General features: G+C 46.0%; 1 protein-coding gene across 4 annotated transcripts in view; it reads left to right on the plus strand.

The window, feature by feature from the left end:
- Nucleotides 1-24,665, plus strand: part of si:ch211-51h4.2 — a 477,954-nt gene that overhangs the window by 228,332 nt on the left and 224,957 nt on the right. For all 4 annotated transcript variants that reach the window (XM_038815048.1, XM_038815049.1, XM_038815047.1 and 1 more), the window contains 2 exons: nt 2,562-2,685; nt 9,652-9,751. In XM_038815048.1, the coding sequence (XP_038670976.1) occupies nt 2,562-2,685; nt 9,652-9,751 (224 nt within the window). The remainder of the gene's footprint in view (nt 1-2,561; nt 2,686-9,651; nt 9,752-24,665) is intronic.

Raw genomic sequence — 24,665 nt, forward strand, 5'->3', positions numbered from 1 at the left:
CTTGTGTTGTCTTGGAATTTTAAATGTTTAGCTTACCCCTCTGGGCATTGAAGGTTGACTTCTCCAGGATTCATTGGTGTCCTCTGCTGCAGTGAGGAATTTAATTTCAACTTGCAGCCTCCAAGCCTCTCCTTTCGTAAAACAACACTCTCAGTGATTTAAAAAAAACATTCACTACATTTAACTTCTTTTAATTCCTTATGAAAACCAACTTTGGAATTCAAACTCCCTACTTCAAAGAGACTATCACTCTTGGAACAGTAATCAAACTGTATTTTAACTGGCATTCCACTGTGATAATGAAAGGTTGTAAAATCAGTTATGCAGCATTAATCTTGTAATGATAACCCCCAGGTTTATGTCAAAAACAGATTGAAATAGCAAGCATTTATTCTTTTAACACTGCAGGCAGTTTTTGTTTCAATCATTTAAAGGGCATAAGTTTTAAATTCCTTGACAGCTCCTATTGAGAGCTCTCTTCACAGTTCCTTTTGATTATCTTGACAGTTCTATTGAGCTTGATAGTTACAATGAGTTTAATTACTTTTTTACGTACATTCATGTCAACTTATAACAAATCCTAAGGGCACCTTACCACCCTAGAGGTGACCGGGCAGCACATCGGAAATGGTTTATTGCCACTTCAAAAGTGTATTTTACCTCTCCAAAGGACTTTAGTATGCTTAGAGATTTTGTTACCAGGTCCAAAGTGCACAAGTCATGTTTTTACCATTCCGCCAGAGAAGAACATAACTGTTTGAGGCAGCTGCACTTTAACATGTGCACTGTCCTTTGTGAGCCACCTCTCCCCCGCAACAATGGTAGATGCTATGTTCGAGGCGAGGATTTCTGGAGACCAGCAGCCACAGCCATTTTGACAAAGACAGGACTGCCCTGACTTTACAACAGTTCAGATCAGAGCCTCTAGACCTGCCGTAACTATTCTATGTTAAGTTTGATGTTCATGTCATTATCATATCAGATCGGTCACAATCTCATTGAATGGTGGAGAAGACTCAATGGGCTGAATGGCCTACTTCTATATTTTAGGTCTTATTTAACAATTTATAATGAAAAATTTGATAAATAACGAGAGCCCAACCGTTTTGTAAGAGCCTGTAAGATGTAAAATTGTTGGTGTAAATCAGTAATTAAGTACAGCTGAGAAAGTCCATATGCCCCATCTTGATTCATCTATGCAGCGATGTTAATAACTCAGCATTTAGTATCTATTTGTTTTTACATTATCCCAGGGCTTTTGCCTCCTCCTATACTCCAGCTGGAAGTTTATTCCATTCCTAAACACTCTTTACGCCAAGAAGAAGGCTTGACATCAGTCCTAAAGCTACCTTTTATTGGTTTCAGTATGTGTGCTTTAATTCTGCCCCCACAATTAAAACTAATACTCTGGGCTTTCCCTACATCTGTTCCAATCTTGTATCTTTAAAGATCACCTCTCGAGTGCCTTCTTCCCAGACAGAAAAGTCCAAATCTATGCAGTCTTTCTGCAGAACTCAGACCAAAACACTAGTAATCAATCTTATGGTTTTCTCTGCAATGCCTCCAGCACTTGAAACTCTCTTGTTCCTTAGCAACCCGCATCAGGCGCAGTATTAAACTTGCTGCTTGGCCTTTACCTCCTGCGATTTCTGTTCTATTGTTTTGTTCATGTCTTTCAGCATAGTGTTAGCATTGATTGCCCCTTTGCATTGGTTGGATAAAAGGCTGTTTATCAGCAACATCTTTTATCAATTGCATCATTATTCAAAGGGTTTGCATGCTGCCTATGCTTCCTGCCTATGTTTAGCACCTTATGCTTGTCAGAATTGAATTTTGCCTGTAATTGTTCTGCTCACTGGTGCGTTGGCCTGGTTCTTTGCTCAGAGGTGCGTTCGGTCTTGGAGCGATGGGAAAGCGGGAAGTACAGGTTTCTAAAATATCTTGCAGTTTTTAACTGTAGGGCATTTCTGACGTTTTTTCAGTAGGTTTCCCCCTCCCTGACAGCTGACCTGGCTGACGGGCTGGATGCCCGTCATGCAGGAAAGCCTGCAGCACAAGGGAAAACCAGCCAACTGGTTAAAAATAGAACCACTGTTAAAATGAAGGTACGTAGCTGCCTTAAAACATTACAATGACCGGTACACCTCCCCCAAGTAGACTGGGTGCCTGACCCTCATCCTACAGCTAGTAAAACTGGAATTGAGTAGACTCGAGGTACGTTACAGTTCTCTTTCAGGTTTTTTAACTTTTTAACCCCCTGCGCACCCAAACCAAACCCACACATTTTTTGAGGCTCAAATGAGCCCTATTTTGTAATATCCATCCGTCCTTTCCAATTCCACTGCCTATCATCCCCACCTAAATCAGTACTCTCTGCTACTCTCACCACTTTGTACTCACTTTTAAATCTAGGTCATTTATTTCACTTCGAAATGGTAATGGTAAATCTTGAAGTATCTCAGTCCAAGATAACTTCTCTAAAATGTACTCCATAGATTTTTGTTGAACATTATTATGATGAATTGTACCAATATTACATATACACTTTTTTTAAATCTTAGGCACATCTATGTCATTCCATTTTTCACATGGGTCTTGTCTTTGGCAATTATTCTGGCTCAAGGTATTATACAACCATTCACATCCATTTTGACACTGGCAAAAGGAACTCTGTTAATCATCACAGTGAGTACAATATCCTGCAACTATTTTGCTTTGGTCTAAACATGTGTAGAATACATTTTTAAAATGTTCATTTTTGAATGAATTATTTTGCGCAATTCCTACGTGTGAAAGACAAAAGTAAACAAGTGTCAGATTTCGCCTGCTAATTCCTTTTGCCCATTTCCACTCGGTAAGATTTGAAATTCTTCTGAGGGCTTGCAGTGGTGACATGTAGGGGGAGGTCATACATTAGGTGGCTCCTGCTAGAATCTTCAATTTTTGGACTTTTATGCCCGGTCTCAGTGGTGGTTCCTGGATGAGCTGGTTTGGGAAGATGTAAGGTGTTCGGGTAATGTCGACGTCCCAGAAGAAAGGTTTTAGAAAGAAGGGTGAGCATTGCTCTGAGTCCAGCAGGAGGAAAGATGTCGAGGGCTGGGGCGTTGGGTGGGACTGTTCCCATCACGGTTGAGACTCTGTCTGAAGTGTTGTCGGTAGAGTTTGAAAGGCTGTTTGCCAAACATTTAGAGATGCTTCGGATGGAGCTGACGGCTTCACTTAAAAAGTGGATGGAGGAGGCGTTTGTACCGATAAAAGTTGCATTGACGAAGACGTTGGTCAAGCTGCGGGAGCAAGGAGAGAAGTTGAAGTGGGTAGAGGAGGCATTGTTGCAACACAGCGACCAGTTGACCTTGATAGGTGAGGAGCTGTGGAGAATGGCTCAGGCCAATAAAGGGCTTAGAGGCAATGTGGAGGACCTGGAGAACCGGTTCAGGAGGCAAAATTTGAGGATTGTGGGTCTGCCAAGGGGTGGAGGGCCCGAGGCTGACCGAGTAATGTGCGAAGATGTTTGCCGAGTTAATGGGGGAGAGGGAAGAGCCCTCCCTCTATGAGCTGGACAGGGTGCATCGGTCACTCCGGCCGAAGCTGAAAACAATTCCCCATCAAGGGTGGTCATAGTTTGCTTCCACAGCTACCATGTGAAGGAGAATGTTTTGAGGCGGGATGTGAAGTGGGACGGCGTTCGTATACGCATATGGGTAGACGCGGGCGGCCTTTGGATGGGCGAAGGTAGCACTGTACGGCAATGGCATGAGGTTCAGAGTGGTCTACCCAGTGAAGATTAGAGTGACTCACAATTTGAAGGACTTATATTTTGAGACGGCGACGGAGGCATTCATTAAGGCTGAAAAACTGGGACTGAGGTGAGAATTGGGATTTGGACTTTGTTGGTGCGGGGGGAATCTGGAAGGGGGGGAGGGTGGTGATGGTAACAAAAGGATGGGGTGGGTCCCGCTGGAAGGGTGAGGCATGGGGTATTGGTGATGGCATATAGGAGGGGCGGGGGGGGATGAGAGACATCCAGTCGGAATAGTGATGTGGAACGCGAGGGGGTTGGGGGAACGAGGGTTTTAACGCATTTAAAGAGTTTAAAATCTGATGTGGTGATGCTGCAAGAGACCCACCTCAGAACGAAGGACCAGATGAAGCTGAGGAAGGGTTAATTGAGCCGGGGGTTTAATTTGGGGTTTGATAGTAGGGCTGTGCCAGATCTGGTGGGCAGATACATGATTGTCACAGGTGGACTTCTCGTGGTGGAAAAGACGCTGTTGGCCGGAGTTAAGAGGGCAGAGTATTCGGCAATTATGATCTCGGATCACGCTCCAAACTGAATGGATGTGGTTTTGGGGAAGGGGGTGGCCCAGAAGCCTGGGTGGAGGATGGATGTGGGCAGTTGGTGGATCAGAGCTTCTGTGACAAGATAGGAAAGGTGATTGAGGAGTATGTGGGGTTCAATTGCATGGGGGAGGTCTCGCCGTCAGTGGTGTGGGAGGCTCTGAAGGCAGTGATGAGGGGAGATGTAATTTAAGGCAAAGGTAGGTAGAGAGGAGAGGGAGGAATGGCAATGGTTGTTAAAAGAGTGTTTTGGAGATGGATGGGAGGTATGCAGGGGACCCGGGTCTGGGGCTTCTGACAAAGCGGAAGGAGTTACAGGCGTGGTTCGACCTGCTGTCCACTGGGCAAGCGGTGCGCCAGTAGAGAAGGGCAAGGTTGGCTGTTTATAAGTATGGGGAGAAAGTAGGTGGTATATTGGCGGGTCAGCTTCACAGGCAGGCTGCAACGAGGGGATAGTTCAGGTTTGGGATAGGGCGGGGCAGTTGGTGATGGCTCCAGAGCAGATTAACAAGGTGTTTGAGTAGTTTTATAAGAACTTTAAAAAGTCATAGCCACCAGATGATAAGGGGGAGATGAGGGAGTTCCTTGGGGGGGGGGGGGGGGGGGGGGGGGGGAGTGCCAGGGCTGGGTGAAGTCGAGGATAAGCTGGGTCGTTGTTGTGGTTGGAAATGTTCGAAGACGTGGTGGTCGGGGCTGGGGCGCGGGTGGGGGGGGTTGCCGAAAATGATGGGGCAGGCCTCCATTTTGTTGCTGCCTAAGAGGGATAGGATCTGGTGGATTGTGGGTCACATAGACTCATATCTCTGCTGAATGTAGAGGCCAAGCATTAAGGCTGGAGGGGTGCCTTCCGAGGGTGATTGATGGAGGGGTACCTTCCAATGGTGATTTGGGAGGATCAGACGGGGTTGGTTGAGGGCAGACAGTTGTCATTGAATGTGAGGTGGCTGCAGAATGTGGAGGAGTTGATTGTGGTGGTGACATTGGGTGCTGAGAAGGCGTTTGATGGGGTGGAGTAGAGTTATTTGATTGCAGTGTTGGGGAAATTTGAGATTGGGCCAAAGTTTGTGACACTGGTGCAGTTGTTGTACAAGGAGCCAATGGTGAGCATGTGCACGAATGATATGAATTCAGGATATTTTGCATTGCATCGGGGAACAAGGCAGGGGTGCCCCATGTCGCCCCCTTCTGTTTGCATTGCTATAGAGTCTTGGCCATTGTGCTGTGGACCTGGGGTTGGGGGAGGGGTTTAGCATAGGGTGTCCTTGTATGTGGATGACTTGTTATATAATTCGAAGCCGGGCTCTTCGGTGGGGGACATAATTGACTGGCTTCAAAGATTTGGGATGTTCCCTGGGTATAAGCTGAATTTGGACTGGCGGGTGGGGGACTGCCATTCCATCTAGCAGCGTGTCACTTCAGGTATGTGGGATACAGGTGACCCGGGATTGGGCAGATCTTCAGAATTTCAATTTCACTGGTGGGGAGGATGAAGGCAGATTTATTGAGGTGGAATAATCTTCCTCTGTCATTGGCGGGCCGGGTACAGGCAGTGAAGATGAATATCTTACCGTGATTTTTGTTTCTGTCTCAGGGCCATGCCAACTTTTTGCCAAAGGCATTTTTCATGGGGGTGGATACGCTGATTTCTATGTTTGTCTGAGCAGGGAAAGTGGCCAGAATAGGGAAGGTGATACTGCAGAGGGGACGACAGTCAGGGGGATTAGGCCTTCTTAATTTGGTGTGTTATTCTTGAGCGGCGAATGCAAAGAAGGAATAGGGAGGTGGGGGCTTTGTGGGTAAGGATGGAGGCAGGCTCATGTAGGGGTCGGGGTTGCAGCCTCTGGCAATGGCACTGCTCCCGATGGCCCCAGGGAAGTATTCAGGGAGTCCAATGGTGGTAGCCATGCTGAAGATTTGGAGGCAGGTTCAACAGCATTTTTGGTTGGGATGGATGCCGATCAGGGGAAATCATGGGTTTGAGTCGGGGAGAATGGATGCGAGGTTCCGGGGGTGGGAAGAGAAGGGGATGAGAGAGATGAAGGATCTGTTTCTGGGAGTGCGGTTTGCGAGCTTGGAGGAGCTAAACGAGAAGTTTGGATTGGCGGGGAAGAGTTTTCAGTACATGCTGGTGCAGGACTTTGCAAGGAAGGTCTTTCCGACCTTCCCAATAGCGCCTACCTCCTTGTTGCTGGAAGCAGTGCTGTCAGCAAGGGGCGGGGTTGGAGAGCAGGGCCGTCTCTGTGATTCACAGGAGGACTTTGGAGGAGGATAAGGTATTGATGGAGGAGGTGAAGGCTAAGAGGGAGTAAGAGCTGGGGACAGCTCTGGATGAGGGATTGTGGTGTGAGGTGCTGGGGAGGCTAAATGCCTCATCTTTATATGCGAAGCTGGGGCTGATGCAGTTGAAAGTAGTGTACAGGACTCACTTGACAAAGTCATGGATGAGACGGCTGTTTCAGGGGGTGGAGGATGTCTGCGAGTGATGTGGGAGTGGCCCTGCGAACCATGTACATATGTTTTGATCTTGCTTGAAGCTGGAAAGGTTTTGGTGGGCGGTCTTTGGGGGTTCTGCATGTGGATATGGAGTCTGGTCCCCTGGAAGCCATATTCGGGACCTCGGACTGCCCGGAGTTATGGACTGGTCCGGGGCAGACGTTTTAGCCTTCGCCTCGCTGATCGCTCACGGGCGGGTCTTGTTGGCGTGGAGGTCAGCTTCTCCACGCTGTGCCTCGGTGTGGTGGGGGTCCTGTTGGAGTTTTTAGTCCCGGAGAAGATGAAATTTGCTCTAAGGGGAGTGGGTGAGTGGGTTCTACAATAGTTGGGGTTTGTTTATTTTGCATTTTGGAGAGTTGGTGGCCGTTGACTGCTGAGGGAGGGGTGGGAGGGGGTGTGGGGGGTTTAATGTGTTGGGTGGGTTTTGTTACAGCTGTAAATTGTAAAAATGTTGAAAAGTTTGAATAAAAATGCTTCCAAAAAAAGTTTTGATATTCTTCTGCTCAAGTGAAAAAGTGTTGATGTGCCAACTAGTCTTATTTCATTTGCTCGATCTCAGCTTAATAATAATTCACAATATTTTGTGCATTCTGGTTGTTTATTTCATTGCTATTGTGTCACCATAAAGCACTATGGGTTACAACTTTTGTGCGGGTTTCCCTGACAACCCGCAGTAACTCTGGTTGAAATCCAGACAAAGAAGTCAGTGAGAAGAAAAATGAGCTGCTGATTCGGTCGCACCAGTTTCATGTTTCACACTACCACACAAAATCAAAACCTGCCCCACTGTGGTAAGTTTCTCTCCTGAAGTATCAGACAGAAAAAAGCCAGTCAAACCTGTCCAGCGTGTGTCTGCTCTACTTTGGATGTTCTGCCTGAGAGACAAAGAGATCTCCCCACGACCATGTCAGCAAAATTCCAAAATCTAGCTGGGGCAGTCCTACTAAGAGCAAACCGGTACAGTACCCAAGTAAAATAGGGCCTGAAACAAATAGGAAACGCAAAAGGATTTTTTTTTTAAATTGAAGGATTTGTTTTTGTTATGTCCCCAAAGTCACGCATGAATGGGGTGTTAAGGGACCTGTCCCAATGGACCCCTGAGGGTATCACTACAATTTGTCAATGACTGTGTGAGCTGAGATAAAAGCAAAATATTGTGGATGCTGGAAATCTGTCAGTCAAATTGGGCTTGAAATGTAAACTCTGTTTCTGTCTCCATTGATGCTGACAGTCCTACTGTGTTTTGTGAGCACTTTCTGTTTTTGTGTACCCTTATGGTTTCCCCAGTAGATCATGTTGATATTTCACAAAAGGATCACTTATGGATTTCCTGTTGGGCAACAACTACTTACAGGGCAGCCCAGTTTCAGGAGGGGGTTTCCTGTTTGAATATGAAAATGGGCCTGGTGCCTGTAACAGTTTTGAGCGAAAACTCTGGGGGTCTACACAACGGCTTTCGTGGGCCAACAATGAACAAGTTCATGCCTGTTGGCTATTTTAACACCCCGATTCGGCAGCACTGCTGCCTCGCAGCACCAAGGATCCAGGTTCAATTCCAACCTCGGGTGACCGACTGTGTGGAGTTTGCACGTTCTCCCCGTGTCTGCATGGGTTTCCTCCGGGTGCTCCGGTTATCTCCCACAGTACAAAGATGGGAAGGCTAGGTGGATTGGACATGATCAATTGTCCCTTAGTGTCCAACGGTTAGATGGGGTTATGGGGTTACAGGGGTAGGGCAGAGAATAGATCGGGTGCTCTTTCAGAGGATCAGTGCAGATTTGATGGACTGAATGGCCTCTTTCTGCACTGTAGGGATTCCCTGATTCTACGATTAATTTGTTAATTTTAAATGGATCAACATCTTGACTAAAATTGCAGACAAGAATGTAATATCTGTATGTTGAATATTTGCCCACTGAGATCCCAACATTAATTTTTAGGCGTTATACTTCTGTCTCTAAATTTTGAATTTGAATGTAGAATATAGACAGTATGATAAAAAAAAACACTCAATTTGTCAGTGAGAAAAGTTTAATGGACTACAAGACATTGGACTGGATTTTGCCATGGGCTTCAGAACCTGATTTTGGGATAAAATGGGGGTCAGGAGCCTACTCCTGCTCGGACCAAGGACCAGGAGAGCAATATTCCTGGAGACGCCCTCCTAAATAACCACTTCTGTGCTCACCATCCTGAATGCTACCAGCCCAAAGAAAGAGGCAACATCTCTGGAAATAGAGCCGCCCCAACAAGAGAGGTGGGCGCTGCTGAGACAGGTTGGTAACCGCAAAGGTACCTCAACATGGTGGCACCATTGTCACTTCAGTCAGTAAATAATTGGGATCTAGGCTGGCAGCTCAACTGAAATGGATTACTCTCAGCTCTAATTACAGCCTATTATGAATGCAGCCCCTCTTTATGTAAAGAGTCGCTGGCTCTGATAACCCACCCCCACCCACACCCCCCTCTCCCCCCATTCACACACCCCTCCCCCCACATCCCACTGCGACCAAGGCAGGCGGACACTGCTGTGAAAAATGCCAGAAAGACCACAAAGTCCCCTCATTGGGGCCTTGATAATGTTAATTTGCTGCCGACCTTCATGGTGAGGGCAACTGATCCACTTCCCAGTCTGCACCTGGTAAAGTTTCCCTGCAGTGGAAATGGGTCAGGTAGCCATCCTGACATGACTATTTACTATTTTACTGTCTCCCCCGCCGTACACCCCCAATTCCAAGTCTGTCTTTGCAGGGCTGGACCGCTCTGGCCCATTGTTTCATGTATCAGTCCATTCACACAATCCTGTTCTCTCCTTTTCAGGTAATTGTGACATTTGTTGTTGGTTCCGAGGTCCATCAGGAAATAATCAATGATTTCTCCAGCATTGGAACACCCTTCCTGATGGGTACTGTTGCACTTGGTAAGTTCTTTCTACTGTAAGTTTTTTTCTAAATGTTTTTCATTGGGTTTTCAAATATAGTATATTTACAGGTGTACACAAAAATAATTTTAAAAATAAGAGAAAAACAAAGTGAGAAGATAGTACACAAGATAAAAATAACAAAGCTATATAGTTAGCAAAATCATGTAGCTAATGAGTAAAGAAAAACAAGGTGTGGGGGGAAGAAAACTGGGGAAGTGTATGTACATCGAGGTACTGGAGACACATTTACAAAGTACCTTTATACAAGTCTTGTGAGTTCTTCCATTTTTACATTGTGGTAAACACCACTAGTAACACATTGCATGTATTACAGTACTGCCCCTGTATTACAGGTACCACAGTAAATCCCTGCCTGCTGGCTCCTCCCAGCAAGCGACATATAAATGTGTATGCTCTCCTGCGCTGCTCCTATTCTGGTTCCAGCTGCAGGAGGCACAACATATTGTGCAATAAACCCTCGATTGGTTCACCATTCTCGTCTCGTGGTAATTGATGGGACATCAATTTATTGCACAAGATTTTAAAAGATTAACTTCCTAATCAAGCCTGATCGCCTGGAGCTGGGCCCTCACGCAGCCAATGCCACGTCCTCCTTCAAGCATTGGCTAGCCTGCTTTGAAGGCTACCTCAGAGCTGCCACTGAAGAACTCTTGGACCCACAGAAGCTTCAAGTCCTCTACTCACGGGTGAGCCATCAAATCTTTCCTCTCATCCAGGATGCGCCCACGTACATGAAGCGATGACGCTACTTAAGGGACAGTACATTAAGTCGGTGAATCAAGTGTACGCAAGGCACCTTCTGGCCACGAGACGGCAATTCCCGGGGGAAACTCTGGACGATTTATTGCGGGCTCGACAGATTCTCGGTAGGAACTGTGACTGCCAGGCAGTTTCAGCAGTCCAACACACGTTCTCCAGTGATTATTGGAAGGGGGTACGCTCGATCTTGCAGAGACTGTGCAGCTTACCAATTCCCTGGAAGTGGCCTCCCGTAATCTGGAGGCCTACACCTCCGACTGCGCGGCACCCTCGTGGGCCTCACCAGCTGCCGACTCGAGTACACGCAAGCCTGCACCGTGCGGCAGCCAGCCAATGCCGGAGGGTCCAGATGTTATTTTTGCAGCCAGAGCAAACATCCCAGGCGGCTCTGCCCGGCGCGGAGCGCGACCTGCAACGGGTGCGGGAAGAAGAGCCACTTTGTTTCCGTTTGCCAGGCCCGGTCGGTCGCCGCTGTTTCCAGACCCGGCATTGCTACACCCCCCTCCCCCCCCCCACGTGTTTTCCAGGGGCCCGCTATCTTCTCCACCACAAGCCACATGTGGCCCGTGGGCGCCGCCATCTTGGATGTCACACGCCATGTGGGCGCCGCCATCTTCGGCGCCATTTTGGACTGCGCCTCAGGAACCCTGCTCGCTGGGCTGTTCACTGCCTGCTGACACCTCTGCCACTGCTGATCAGTTCAGGACCTCCCAACATCTTCCGCAGCTCGCCTCCATCAGCCTGGATCAGTCCCGGCCCCGCAACCTCGCGACCGCTACGATGACAGTAAAGATCAACAGGCACGAGACGACCTGCCTCTCTGACTCTGGGAGCACAGAGAGTTTGCTACGATAAGGCGCTGCTCCCTCCTGGTACTCCCTGTCACCCAGAAAATCTCCCTGGCCTCCGGACCCCAATTCCGTGGAACTCCGGGGGTACTGTGTCGCGACCGTTCAGGGTGTAGAATTCAGCAATTTCAGGCTCTACGTCCTCCCCCATCTCTGCGCTGCCCTGTTACTAGGTTTTGACTTTCAGTGCCACCTCCAAAGCCACTCTTTGAAATTCGGCGGACCACTGCCACCCCTCACCGTCTGCGGCCTCACGACACCAGCTCCACATCTGCCCGGAGGACAGCCACTATTCTGCATTCGAAGCAGATGGCCGCCTCTATCATTTCCTTAGAGTTCCCTTCGGTGTCACGATTGGGTTCTCGGTCTTCCAGCGAGAGATGGACCAAATGGTTGACCAGTACGGGCTGCAGGCCACTTTCCCATAACATGTCACCATCTGCAGCCACAAACAGCAGGACCACGATGCAAACCTCCAAAAATTCCTCCATACCGCCAAACCCCTTAACCTCACCTACAATAAGGAGAAATGCGTGTTCTGCACCAACCACTTAACCATCCCTGGCTACGTAGTGGAAAATGGAGTCCTAGGGCCCGACCCTGACCGCATGCGCCCCCTCCTGTAACTCCCTCTCCCCCACTGCCCCAAGGCCCTGAAACGATGCCTGGGGCTTTTCTCGTATTACGCCCAGTGGGTCCCTAATTATGCGGACAAGGCCCGCCCACTCATCAAGTCCACAGTTTATCCCCTGACGGCTGAGGCCCGCCAGGCCTTCAACCACATCAAGGCGGACATCGCCAAGGCCACGATGCACGCAGTCGCCGAGACCCTCCCCTTTCAGGTGGAGAGCGATGCATCAGATGTAGCTCTGGCTGCAACACTCAACCAGGCGAGCAGACCCGTGGCTTTCTTTTCCCGCACCCTCCATGCCTCCGAAATTTGGAACTCCTGTCGAAAAGGAGGTCCAAGCCATTGTGGAAGCTGTGCGACATTGGCGGCATTACCTGGCCGGCAGGAGATTCACTCCCCTCGCTGACCAACGGTCGATTGCCTTCATGTTTAACAGTACACAGTGGGGCAAGATCAAGAATGACAAGATCTTGAGGTGGAGGATCGAGCTCTCCACCTATAACTCTGAGATCTTGTATTGCCCGGGGAAGCTCAATGAGCCCCCTGATGCCCTATCCCGCAGTACATGTGCCAGCACACAAGTGGACCGAGTCCGGGCTCTCCACTGTGACCTCTGCCACCCGGGGTCACCCGTTTCTTCCATTTTGTCAAGGCCCGCAATATGCCCTACTCCATTGAGGAGGTCAGGACCGTAACCAGAGACTGCTAAGTCTGCGCACAGTGCAAGCAGCAATTCTACCGGCCAGATAGAATGCACCTGGTGAAGGTCTCCCGCCCCCTTAAGCGCCTCAGCGTGGACTTCAAAGGGCCCCTCCCCTCCACTGACCACAACGTGTACTTCCTCAATGTAATTGAGGAATACTCCCGGTTCCCTTTCGCCATCCCATGCCCCAACATGACTTCTGCCACGGTCATCAAAGCCCTGCGCAGCATCTTCACCCTGTTCGGTTTCCCCACCTACATCCACAGCGATCAGGGATCCTCCTTCATGAGTGATGAACTGTGTCAGTTTCTGCTCAGCAAGGGCATCGCCTCGAGCAGGACGACCAGCTACAACCCCCGGGGAAACGGGCAGGTGGAGAGGGAGAACGGGACGGTCTGGAAATCACCCAGTCTCCCGCTGGCAGGAGGTCCTCCCCGACACGCTCCACTCTATCCGGTCGCTCCTGTGCACCGCTACTAATGAGACCCCTCACGAACGTGTGTTTGCCTTCCCTAGGAAGTCCACCTCCGGGGTCTCCCTCCCAACATAGCTGACAGTTCCTGGGCCCGTCTCCTCCGGAAGCATGTGCGGAGCCATAAATTAGATCCCTTGGTTGAGAAAGTCCACCTCCTCCATGCAAACCCATTTAAACAGTAAGGGCAATTTAACATGGCCAAACCATCTAACCTGCACATCTTTGGACTGTGGGAGGAAACGGAGCACCCACGCAGACAGGGGGAGAACGTGCAGACTCCGCACAGACAGTGACCCAAGCCGAGAATCGATCCTGGGACCCTGGAGCTGTGAAACAACTGTGCTATCCACTGTGCTACTCTGCTGCCCATGTGCTACTGTACTTCATTTGCCTAGAGTGCAACATAATTTTCTAATCTCTCAAGAATATATGGAGAATCAGCAATCACACCAGACATCTGAGAAGTATGCAGTTACGAAGCATTGGGAGTTGACTCTGGATCCAGACATATAATATCATTGGGTGATTCCATTCAACCAGATCTCAAAAGTAAACCATTTAGGAATGTGATCTGCTTCTTTAATCACATATGGCATAATTTACTTAGCGTGTTACTGCTCACAATACAGTCGCACTTTATCTTGGATAAAGGAGAATTTTACATGAACACATTTATTAGTATTCCCTTAGGTAATGTAATAGCTTATTTGCAGCCAAATACCTAAGTGGTTTACAAGACATGTAAAGCTGGAAGCTTTATTGGCTGCAGTATGACAATAAGATTTATTGGAAAGGCTGCACAATGTTTCAATGTTGTGTGAACAGCTTAGGCCTCTCATTACTATTTTTCATTATCCAAGCTCTACTCTGTATGGTTAAAATAATCAGATAGAATCATCAGATATTACAAAAAAATGGAGTGGTTAGCATTGCACATTTTCCCCATGTCTGTATGCGTATCACCCCCACAACCCAAAAAGATGTGCAGTGTAGGTGAATTGGCCACTCTAAAATGCCACTTAATTGGAAAAAAAAAATTGGGTACTCTAAATTTAAAAAAGATATTGCAAAAATGATTTCCCCTACTACTTAATATAACCACAAATAACCATAGAGTGATATTCAAAATCTGAAACCCTAATTAGTTAAAGAAAATACAATAGAGATGGCACGGAATGTGATGGAACACAGCTATAGAATGTGGAACTGATGGTCACCAGCATGATCCACAGCAAGTACATTGGCAATAAAAGTTGATGAGTTGAAGTCCAAGCTTCAGCACCGTTATACATCGGAGACGGGGGAAGCTACCTTTTTCTTCCAGGGGGTAATCAGACCTCTTGCATTAAGTATTTCAGATATGCTCCATGTTCAGGGACAGAAGGATGTGACTACAAGTGAAGCAGGTATGGGGATCCAGAAGATAGCAAGGAAGGAATCTCAGCCCTTGATATTTTTAAAGCTTCTGTGGACAGGGTGGATGAGAAAACTGACTACTGTATCAAGATACAGGGGGCCATTCAAGTGGAGGGAGTAAAAACAATGTCATAATAGTAGGACACAGTATAGTTTGTGAGATAATGACTGTTTTCTAAAGCCAAGAGTCTTACTCCCAAAGGTTGCATTCTCTCTTCAGTGGCTGGGTTAAAGACATCGACTTGGTGCTGAAGAGGAACCAAGATTGGTGGAGTAAGGATCCCATCATCTTGGTCCACATGGGTACCAACAACATGGGTTGGACAAATAAAGAGGTTCTGCTATAGTATGAGCAATAAGGGGCTCAATTATAATGCAGAACCACAAAGGTAATAATCTCTGGATTGCTACCTGAGCCATAAGCAAATTGCCATAGAGTGAATAAGATCAGAGAGTTGAATATATGGTTCAAAGATTGATGTTGGAGAAATTATTAATGTGGGAGAAATGGGTTTCAATTCATTGGGTGCAAGTGCCAGGGGAAAAAGGAAGCTGTTCCATTAGGAGGGGCATCAATTGAACTATGCTGGGAACAGTATCCTGGTGAATTATGTAACTAAAGCTATTGAGAGGGCTTTGAACAAAATAACAAGGGAATGGGGAAGAGTAATTTAGAAAGTTAGTGAGAAAGGACTAGGCAGTGGCAGTGCCTCTTCTGCACTGTGTCAACCTTTACCGGAGATATATTCCATTGAGGAAGAAAGATACTACGAGAAGGATGAAGCATCCGTCGCTAACTCAGGAAGTTAAGGATGTTATCAAATTGAAAGAGAAGGTTTAGAGTGCAAAAATTAGTGGTTAGCAGATATTTGAGACCATGTTAGAAACCAGCAAGGAGTGACTTAAAAAATAATAATCAGGGAAGAATTAGACACCCGCCACCCTTCATAGCCCCCCTAACTTTCCTTTCCTCGGCATGGTCCCCCCGCAGGCCCTGACCCTTGACAGTGGCAACCCAGCAGTGCTCCTGCCAGCCTGGCCGTGCCACCCGGACACCTTGGCAGTGGCAGTGCCAAGGTGTCAACCTGGCAGTGCCAAGGTGTCTGTGTGCCACCCTGCCCATTCCACCCAGGGATCTCCAAAGGCCTGGGAAATCCGACTCCCCGAAGCCCCCACCCGTGCACTGATGCCTAGTCTGAGTTTGTGTGGACCGGTACTAATCGGCGTCCGCGTGACCGCTCGCTGGTGAACCAGTTAGATAATAGAAGGCCGTTAGATTGGGGGTCCTTCCCGTTAATTGGATGGATATTGGCCTTAATTGGTGATTATTGGTTTCTCGCCATGCTGCGGCGGGATCTGGATCTCGCGAACGTAAGTGGGCCAGTTCAATCGGAAGCCGATTGGTGCTCGGCACTTATCCCAATTTGAGACTCTCCCATGATCTAACTGGCTTGGTCGGATTTGCACCTGGAGCGATGTAGCCGTTAGATCGCGCCCAGTGTTTCAGATTTATTACCTTTCATCGGAATTGAAGAAAGATGAAGGTGTAGGGGTTTTATGTCAGTGGATGGGGGTGGAGGCCAGGGGAGACTAAATAACAAATTTCATGTTCAACAGCAAAAAAGAGTGGTAATGGACATAATAAAGAAACAAAGATTGTGTCCAAAAAGGGTGTGAATTGCTTCATGAAAGCCATCTGAGTGTATCATGAGGGATAAAGAAATAAACGCAATGAAGACTGGTCCAGCAAAGCAAAACAAAAACCATAGAATAAGATGGAGGCAGAGATTATGATCTGAAGTTGTTGAACTGTGTTGTGCCCAGAAGGCTGTTGATTGCCAAGTCGAAAGGCAAGGATCTTTTCATCGACCATGCAAGGAAGTCAGTGGCTAAAGTAAAGAATGGTCCTTTAAAGGGTGGGACTGTGGAATTATTAATAGGAATCAAGGAAATAGCAGAGTTTGAACACATATTTTAGATCTGTCTCCATGTTAGAAGACACCAAATACATCCCAAGAATAATAGAAAACAAGTGGCAAATTGGGGTGAGAAACTTAAAACACTCATATCACCTGAGGAAAAAGTATTCGAAGAGCGAATGGGACTGACGACAGCCCTGAACCTGATGGCCTGTGTCCTAGAGTCTTAGACAACGTGGCTACAAAGAATCTGGATGCATTGGCTGTAATCTTCCAAAATTCCCGAGATTCTGCAAAGCCCCAGCAGATTGGAAAACTGCAAATGTAACACCCCTATTGAAGAAAGCAGGGAGACAGAAAGCGGGAAATAATACATCAATCAGCCTAAAATATGTCATTGGAAAAATACTGGAATCCATTTTATGGAAGTAATAGCAGACCATGTAGAAAATGGCAAAACAATTATTTATGATATATATTAATGACTTTGATGAAGGGATCAAGAAGCATACGATAGCCCCATTTGCTGATAACGCAAAGATGGGCAGGAAACAAAGTTGTGAAGAGGCACCAAGAGATGTAGGTAACTTTGGTGATTGGGCAAAAATGTGTCAGATGGAGTAAAACATGGGGAAATATAAATTTACTCACCTTGATAGGAAGAATAGAGAAGCAGATTATTATTTTAAATTGAGTGAGGCTACAGAATGAGTGGGGTGCTCTTTCCAAGGGCCGGTGCATACTCGATGGGCTGAATGGCCTCTTTCTGCACTGTAAATTCTGTGATCTATGATCTAGAATGCTGCAACGCAGAGGGAGATGTGGGTGTCCTTGTAAATGAATCACAAAATGTTACCATTGAGATCTGGCACATAATTAGGAAGGTAAAATAGTCCTTATTACAAAGAAAATGGAGTACAAAAGTCTGGAAGTCTTGTTACAAATGTACAGGGTATTGGTGAGATCACACCTAGAATACTTGTGTTGGAAACAGTTCAGAGAAGGTTCACTTGCTTGATTCCTGAGACAAAGGGGTTATTTTATGAGGAAAGGTTGAGCAGATTGGGCCTATATGCACTAGAAGACTGAGAGGTGATCTTCCTAAATTGTATAAGATTCTGAGGAGGCTTGAGAGGGTAGATGCTGAGAGAATGTTTTCCAACATGGGGGAATCTAGAACTAAGGGGCATAATGTCAGCATAAGGTGTCTCCCATTTCCGATAGATATGAGGAGGAATTCCTTTCCTCAGTCATTCACTGTTGAAAATCTCTACCTCAGAGAGATTGCAAAATGGAGGCTGGGTCATTGAACATATCAAGGCCCAATTAGACCTTATGATCTTTTGATCTACAGTGGAGTTGAGGTTTATGGGGGACAGGCAAGAAGGTGAAGTTGTGGCCATGATCTTGAACAGTGATCATGGCCACAACACCTGAAGTTCTCAAGTTTAATTTGCACTTGCTTTATCTAGAAAGGAGAAGAGATGACAGGTACTGTGACGGAGGTTATAAAGAGGCCATAATCACAGGAAGTAATTTGCGTTATACTCTGGCAAGGAAAGGATTATTTTACAATTGCACTGCACCCAAGATGCACTTTATGATACCTTGCTCCTCACATGAAATATTACTCCATTTTCTCAGATTATATTAATATTTTTTCCTGAGATGTGTGCATTTCTGGCAAAGACAACATTTGTTGACCATCCCTAATTGCACTGGAGAAGGTAGGGTGAGCCAACTTCTTGAACAACGGCAGTCCTCTCTAATCGATTGGTGAAACTGAGAAGCTCGCTGGGACATTGCAGATATGACAGATTTCATTCCCTAAAAGACGTCAGTGAACCACCTGGGCTTTTCCAACAATTGATGATGGGGCCATTACTAAGATTAGCCATCAATTCCACATTTATTAATAAATTAATTTAAATTCCTCTAGCTGGTGGGATTTGGATCAGTGTTCTCAGAACATTAGCTTATAGGCCAGCGACATTACCACTGTACCACCACCTTCCCTCAAAGATTGATGCTTCAGATTGAATGGCTATGAGAAGTGTCCACTGCTTAATAAAATTGTCAATTTTATAAGGTGAGAGAAACATTTCCAATAATTGATAGCCTATGAGTTATCCGATATTGGTATGAGGCATCTGTTCCTTTATGCTTCAGTAAAATTCAAAAGAGACGCATTTGCACTGTTGAAAACAGGAATTAATTGTAAGCTTTCCAACAAGCAGAAAATTATAGTTATAGGCCAGGATGCTACAGCTCCGTCACAGGGTGTCTTTCCGCCTCGTGCCCCCACCCCCCGGCAACTACAGTGGGTCATTTGGTCATTTAAATTGTCGCACAATCCCACCAGGTGGGAGAGGTTGTGCGATCCTGGACATAGGTAAATTGCAGTACAGAAGGAAGCCATTTGGCGTGTCATGTCCATGTTACCCCTCCATCTCGGCTAATCTCACTCCTCAGCCCATTCCCCATGACACCTTATTTTTGTTTCCTCGACATGTGCTTATCCAATTCCTCTTGATTGTCCAGATTATACCTTCCACCACCACATTCTTAGACACTGTATTCCAGATCCTTGCTACTTGTTCAAAAAAAATGTTTCCTCATGTTGTTGGTTCTTTTAACATTCACCCTAAATTGGCGTCCTTTGATCCTTGACCCTTCCACTAATAAGAACAATTCCTCTCTATCTACTCTGTTCAGACCCCTCATGATTTTGAACACAACTATGACATTTCCTCTTCATATTCTTTTCTCTCAGGAGAACAACCCAAACTTCTCCAATCTACCCATGTAATTGATGTCCCTCCATCTCTGGAACAATTCTCGTAAATCCTTTCTGCATTTGCATTCACTCTAAAACCTTCCCATCCTTCTGACAGTACATCGCCAAGACAGTTGAGGCCTGATGATGACATTAGATTCCATGCTGCATATTTTAAAATGTACTCTCAGCTTTGGTTGGGCAATGTAGCCACCTATTCAAAATTAGTTTGGGGGGGGGTGGGAGCAGACTCTTGGTGTCTTGGCTAATAAAGGTAAGCTGGGACCAGGAAGAACAGGAATGCAATCTATCCTACAAGATAGGCTTGGGTTTCGCCTGCTCTGAACATTCTCCTCTTCCTGATGAAGAAAAAGCGATTATTATTATGAGAAAGCCTCAGAATCTGATACCACCTTCTGTCAACGGGCAGTCTGTGAACCATACAATTTTCTGCCACATGTCAATTAACGTCATTGAAATAGAGCTTCAAGAGTTAAAGTGCCTTTTTTTCTCAAAGAATGGGAGGATTTTCATCCACTTCTCCAAACACACCTGTAGTTAAAATCCAGAACCAAATCTCCCCTTCTCTGTAAGTTTATGTGACGGTTATGCATCTTAGCACAGTCTGTGAAACTCTCACCACTGACTCAGTAAATTGTTTCAATCAAGACCTTTACTGCATGTTTTTGATGGTTTAGTTGGATGCTAAACATCTCTGAGTTGTTATCTCTGGGTTGTTACCCGTGCCACGTGCTAGCGAAGTGAGAAATAAGGAGAGAGAGGTGTTGAACACGTGGCTACAGGGATGGTGCAGGAGGGAGGGTTTTGGTTTCCTGGATAATTGGGGCTCATTCTGGGGTAGGTGGGACCTCTACAAACAGGATGGTCTTCACCTGAACCAGAGCGGTACCAATATCCTGGGGGGAAGATTTGCTAGTGCTCTTCGGGGGGGTTTAAACTAATTCAGCAGGGGGATGGGAACCTAAATTGTAGTCCCAGTGTACAGGATGTTGAGAGTAGTGAGGTCAGGGATAGGGTTAAAAGTTCTAAAGAGGGCACCGGCAAGCAGGACGCTGGTTTGAAGTGTGTCTACTTCAACGCCAGGAGCATCCGGAATAAGGTGGGTGAGCTTGCAGCATGGGTTGGTACCTGGGATCTCGATGTTGTGGCGATTTCGGAGACATGGGTAGAGCAGGGACAGGAATGGTTGTTGCAGGTTCCAGGATTTAGATGTTTCTGTAAGAACAGAGAAGATGGTAAAAGAGGGGGGGGGTGTGGCATTGTTAATCAAGGAAAGTATTACGGCGGTAGAAAGGACGCTTGAGGACTCGTCTACTGAGGCAGTATGGGCCGAGGTTAGGAACAGTAGAGGAGAGGTCACCCTGTTGGGAGTTGTCTATAGACCTCCGAATAGTCCCAGAGATGTCGAGGAAAGGATTGCAAAGATGATTCTTGACAGGAGCGAGAGTAACAGGGTAGTTGTTATGGGGGACTTTAACTTTCCAAATATTGACTGGAAATACTATAGTTCGAGTACTATAGATGGGTCAGTTTTTGTGCAGTGTGTGCAGGAGGGTTTTCTGACACAGTATGTAGACAGACCAACAAGGGGCGAGGCCACATTGGATTTGGTACTGGGTAATGAACCCGGCCAGGTGTTAGATTTAGATGTAGGTGAGCACTTTGGTGATAGTGATCACAACTCGGTTATGTTTACTTTAGCAATGGGCAGGGATAGGTATATACCGCAAGGCAAGAATTATAGCTGGGGGAAAGGCAATTATGATGCTATTCGGCAAGATTTAGGATGTCTAGGATGGGGAAGGAAACTGCAGGGGATGGGTACAATCGAAATGTGGAGCTTTTTCAAGGAACAGCTACTGCGTGTCCTTGATAAGTATGTACCTGTCAGGCAGGGAGGAAGTTGTCGAGCAAGGGAGCCGTGGTTTACTAAGGAAGTTGAAGCACTTGTCAAGAGGAAGAAGAAGGCTTATGTTAGGATGAGACATGAAGGCTCAGTTAGGGCACTTGAGAGTTACAAGTTAGCCAGGAAGGACCTAAAGGGAGAGTTAAGAAGAGCAAGGAGAGGACACGAAAAGTCGTTGGCGGATAGGATCAAGGAAAACCCTAAGGCTTTCTATAGGTATATCAGGAACAAAAGAATGACTCGAGTAAGATTAGGGCCAATCAAGGATAGTAGTGGAAAGTTGTGTGTGGAATCAGAGGAGATAGGGGAAGCATTAAATGGATATTTTTCGTCAGTGTTTACACTGGAGAAAGACAATGTTGTCGAGGAGAACACTCAGGTTCAGTCGACCAGGCTAGATGGAATTGAGGTTCAAAAGGAGGAGGTGTTAGCAATTTTAGAAAATGTCAAAATAGATAAGTCCCCTGGGCCAGATGGGATTTATCCTAGGATTCTCTGGGAAGCCAGGGAGGAGATTGCAGAGCCTTTGTCCTTGATATTTATGTCGTCTTTGTCGACAGGAATAGTGCCGGAAGACTGGAGGATAGCAAATGTTGTCCCCTTGTTCAAGAAGGGGAGTAGAGACAACCCTGGTAATTATAGACCTGTGAGCCTTACTTCGGTTGTGGGTAAAATGTTGGAAAAGGTTATAAGAGATAGGGTTTATAATCATCTTGAAAAGAACAAGTTGATTAGCGATACTCAACACGGTTTTGTGAAGGGTAGGTCATGTCTCACAAACCTTATTGAGTTTTTTGAGAAGGTGACCAAACAGGTGGATCAGGGTAAAGCTGTTGATGTGGTGTATATGGATTTCAGTAAGGCGTTTGATAAGGTTCCCCACGGTAGGCTATTGCAGAAAATAAGGAAGTATGGAATTGAAGGTGATTTAGCGGTTTGGATCAGTAATTGGCTAGCTGAAAGAAGACAGAGGGTGGTGGTTGATGGCAAATGTTCATCCTGGAGTTCAGTTACTAGTGGTGTACCGCAAGGATCTGTTTTGGGGCCACTGCTGTTTGTCATTTTTATAAATGACCTGGAAGAGGGTGTAGAAGGATGGGTTAGTAAATTTGCAGATGACACGAAGGTCGGTGGAGTTGTGGATAGTGCTGAAGGATGTTATAGGATACAGAGGGACATAGATAAGCTGCAGAGCTGGGCTGAGAGGTGGCAGATGGAGTTTAATGCGGAAAAGTGTGAGGTGGTTCACTTTGGAAGGAGTAACAGGAATGCAGAGTACTGGGCTAATGGCAAGATTCTTGGTAGTGTAGATGAACAGAGAGATCTCGGCATCCAGGTACATAAATCCTTGAAAGTTGCCACCCAGGTTAATAGGGCTGTTAAGAAGGCATATGGTGTGCTAGCCTTTATAAGCAGGGGGATTGAGTTTCGGAACCACAGGGTCATGCTGCAGCTGTACATAACTCTGGTGCGGCCACACCTGGAGTACTGCGTGCAGTTCTGGTCACCACATTATAGGAAGGATGTGGAAGCTTTGGAAAGGGTTCAGAGGAGATTTACTAGGATGTTGCCTGGTATGGAGGGAAGGTCTTACGAGGAAAGGCTCAGGGAATTGAGGTTGTTTTCGTTAGAGAGGAGAAGGCTGAGAGGTGACTTAATAGAGACATATAAGATAGTCAGAGGGTTAGATAGGGTGGACAGTGAGAGTCTTTTTCCTCGGATGGTGATGACCAACACGAGGGGACATAGCTTTAAATTGAGGGGTGAGAGATATAGGACAGATGTCAGAGGCAGTTTCTTTACTCAGAGAGTAGTAGGGGTGTGGAACGCCCTGCCTGCAACAGTAGTAGACTCGCCAACTTTAAGGGCATTTAAGTGGTCACTGGATAGACATATGGATGAAAATGGAATAGTGTAGGTCAGATAGGCTTCAGATGGTTTCACAGGTCGGCGCAACATCGAGGGCCGAAGGGCCCATACTGCGCTGTAGTGTTCTATGTTCTATGTTCTATGTTCTATCTCATGACACTTTGTAAAAAAAAAAATCAGGCTGTTCTCCTGGTATGTTAGCCAATATTCCTTTCTTTGCAGAGGCAACAAAAATAAGTTAACTAGCCACCCGTCACATTGTTTATGGGATTGTGCTATGCATAAAATTTCACACTCTGTTCCTGCATAACAGCATACACTTCCAGGTAATTCATTGTATGAGTGAAGCCTTTTGAATTGGTTTTGACAAGTTACCATATTATAGCTTGTCTTCCGTTCTTGTAAATAATTTGATCACCATCTATTCATCAATGTTATAGGCCATCTGCTATTCCTTCGCTCATTTTCTAAATTTGTCAGCACTTTTTTCAATGTTGCACATCATCACTGCCACAGAGTTAAGTAGCATGTTTACTGAATGGTACCGTATCTATGTGATTGTGGGAATTACATTTTTTTTAAAGATCCGGAACAGGTCTTAACTAAACCTCAACAGAGAACAGGTTTACAATCAAAGCATCTTCCATTTATCACCATCTTCTGCCTGCTGTTGCCAAGGCAATTTTCAATCCAGAGGGCAATTCACCATTAATCTACACAGCTTTATCCAATTTGGAAGCCCAAGATGCAGAACCTTGTAAAATTCCATTTAAATATCCTGGGGGTTTAATTTGTTCAATATGCTATTTTTAGCACATTTTTTAGTGTGTTCACCTTTTCCTCTCTGCTCTATTTTAAAACACTGATTAACTGATCCATTTTAAAAACCATTAACTATTGTGCAGACTAAAATTTAATGTGAATGCATTTGCCATTCTGCAGAGGAAATTAAACATGGTTCAAATGCAGAACAGGATGAGGTGAGGCATTAACCAACCTGCTGAACTCTTTTCCCCCCACCACCACCCCTTCCACCCTAGCCATTTTCAATCTATCAATCTCAGATTTAAAATTCTCAACTGACAAAGCATCAGTTTCTTTTTGCAGAAGAGAGTTCGCAATTTACATCAAGCTTTGAAGGCAGAAGTTGTTTTCTAACTTCACTCCTGATCAACTTGGTTCTAAGCTTTAGATTTAGATTGTCCCTTCTTTTGGACAAAATTGCAGTTGGATCATAATGACGACATTGGACTTTGTACTGTGTGTTTAAAAAAGAAAATTGGTTACTCCAGGCAGGAGTCCTTATGGTCGTCTCACAAAAGCAGGTTGAAACAGAAGACAGCACTGGTGGATATGTTGCCCAGCTGATTTTAATTGCTTACCTACTTTCTGTGAGCAAGTAGGATTCAAATTGCTGACCTGATTGAGTTTTTTGATGCAGTAACACGGAGGGTTGATGAGGGTGATGCAGTTGATGTGGTGTATATGGACTTCCAAAATACATTTTATAAAGTGCCACGTAATAGGATTGCCAGCAAAGTTGAAACTCATGAAATAAAAGTGATCA

This window comes from Scyliorhinus canicula, chromosome 13 (assembly GCF_902713615.1).
Source record: "Scyliorhinus canicula chromosome 13, sScyCan1.1, whole genome shotgun sequence".
In the NCBI taxonomy this organism is placed as follows: domain Eukaryota; kingdom Metazoa; phylum Chordata; class Chondrichthyes; order Carcharhiniformes; family Scyliorhinidae; genus Scyliorhinus; species Scyliorhinus canicula.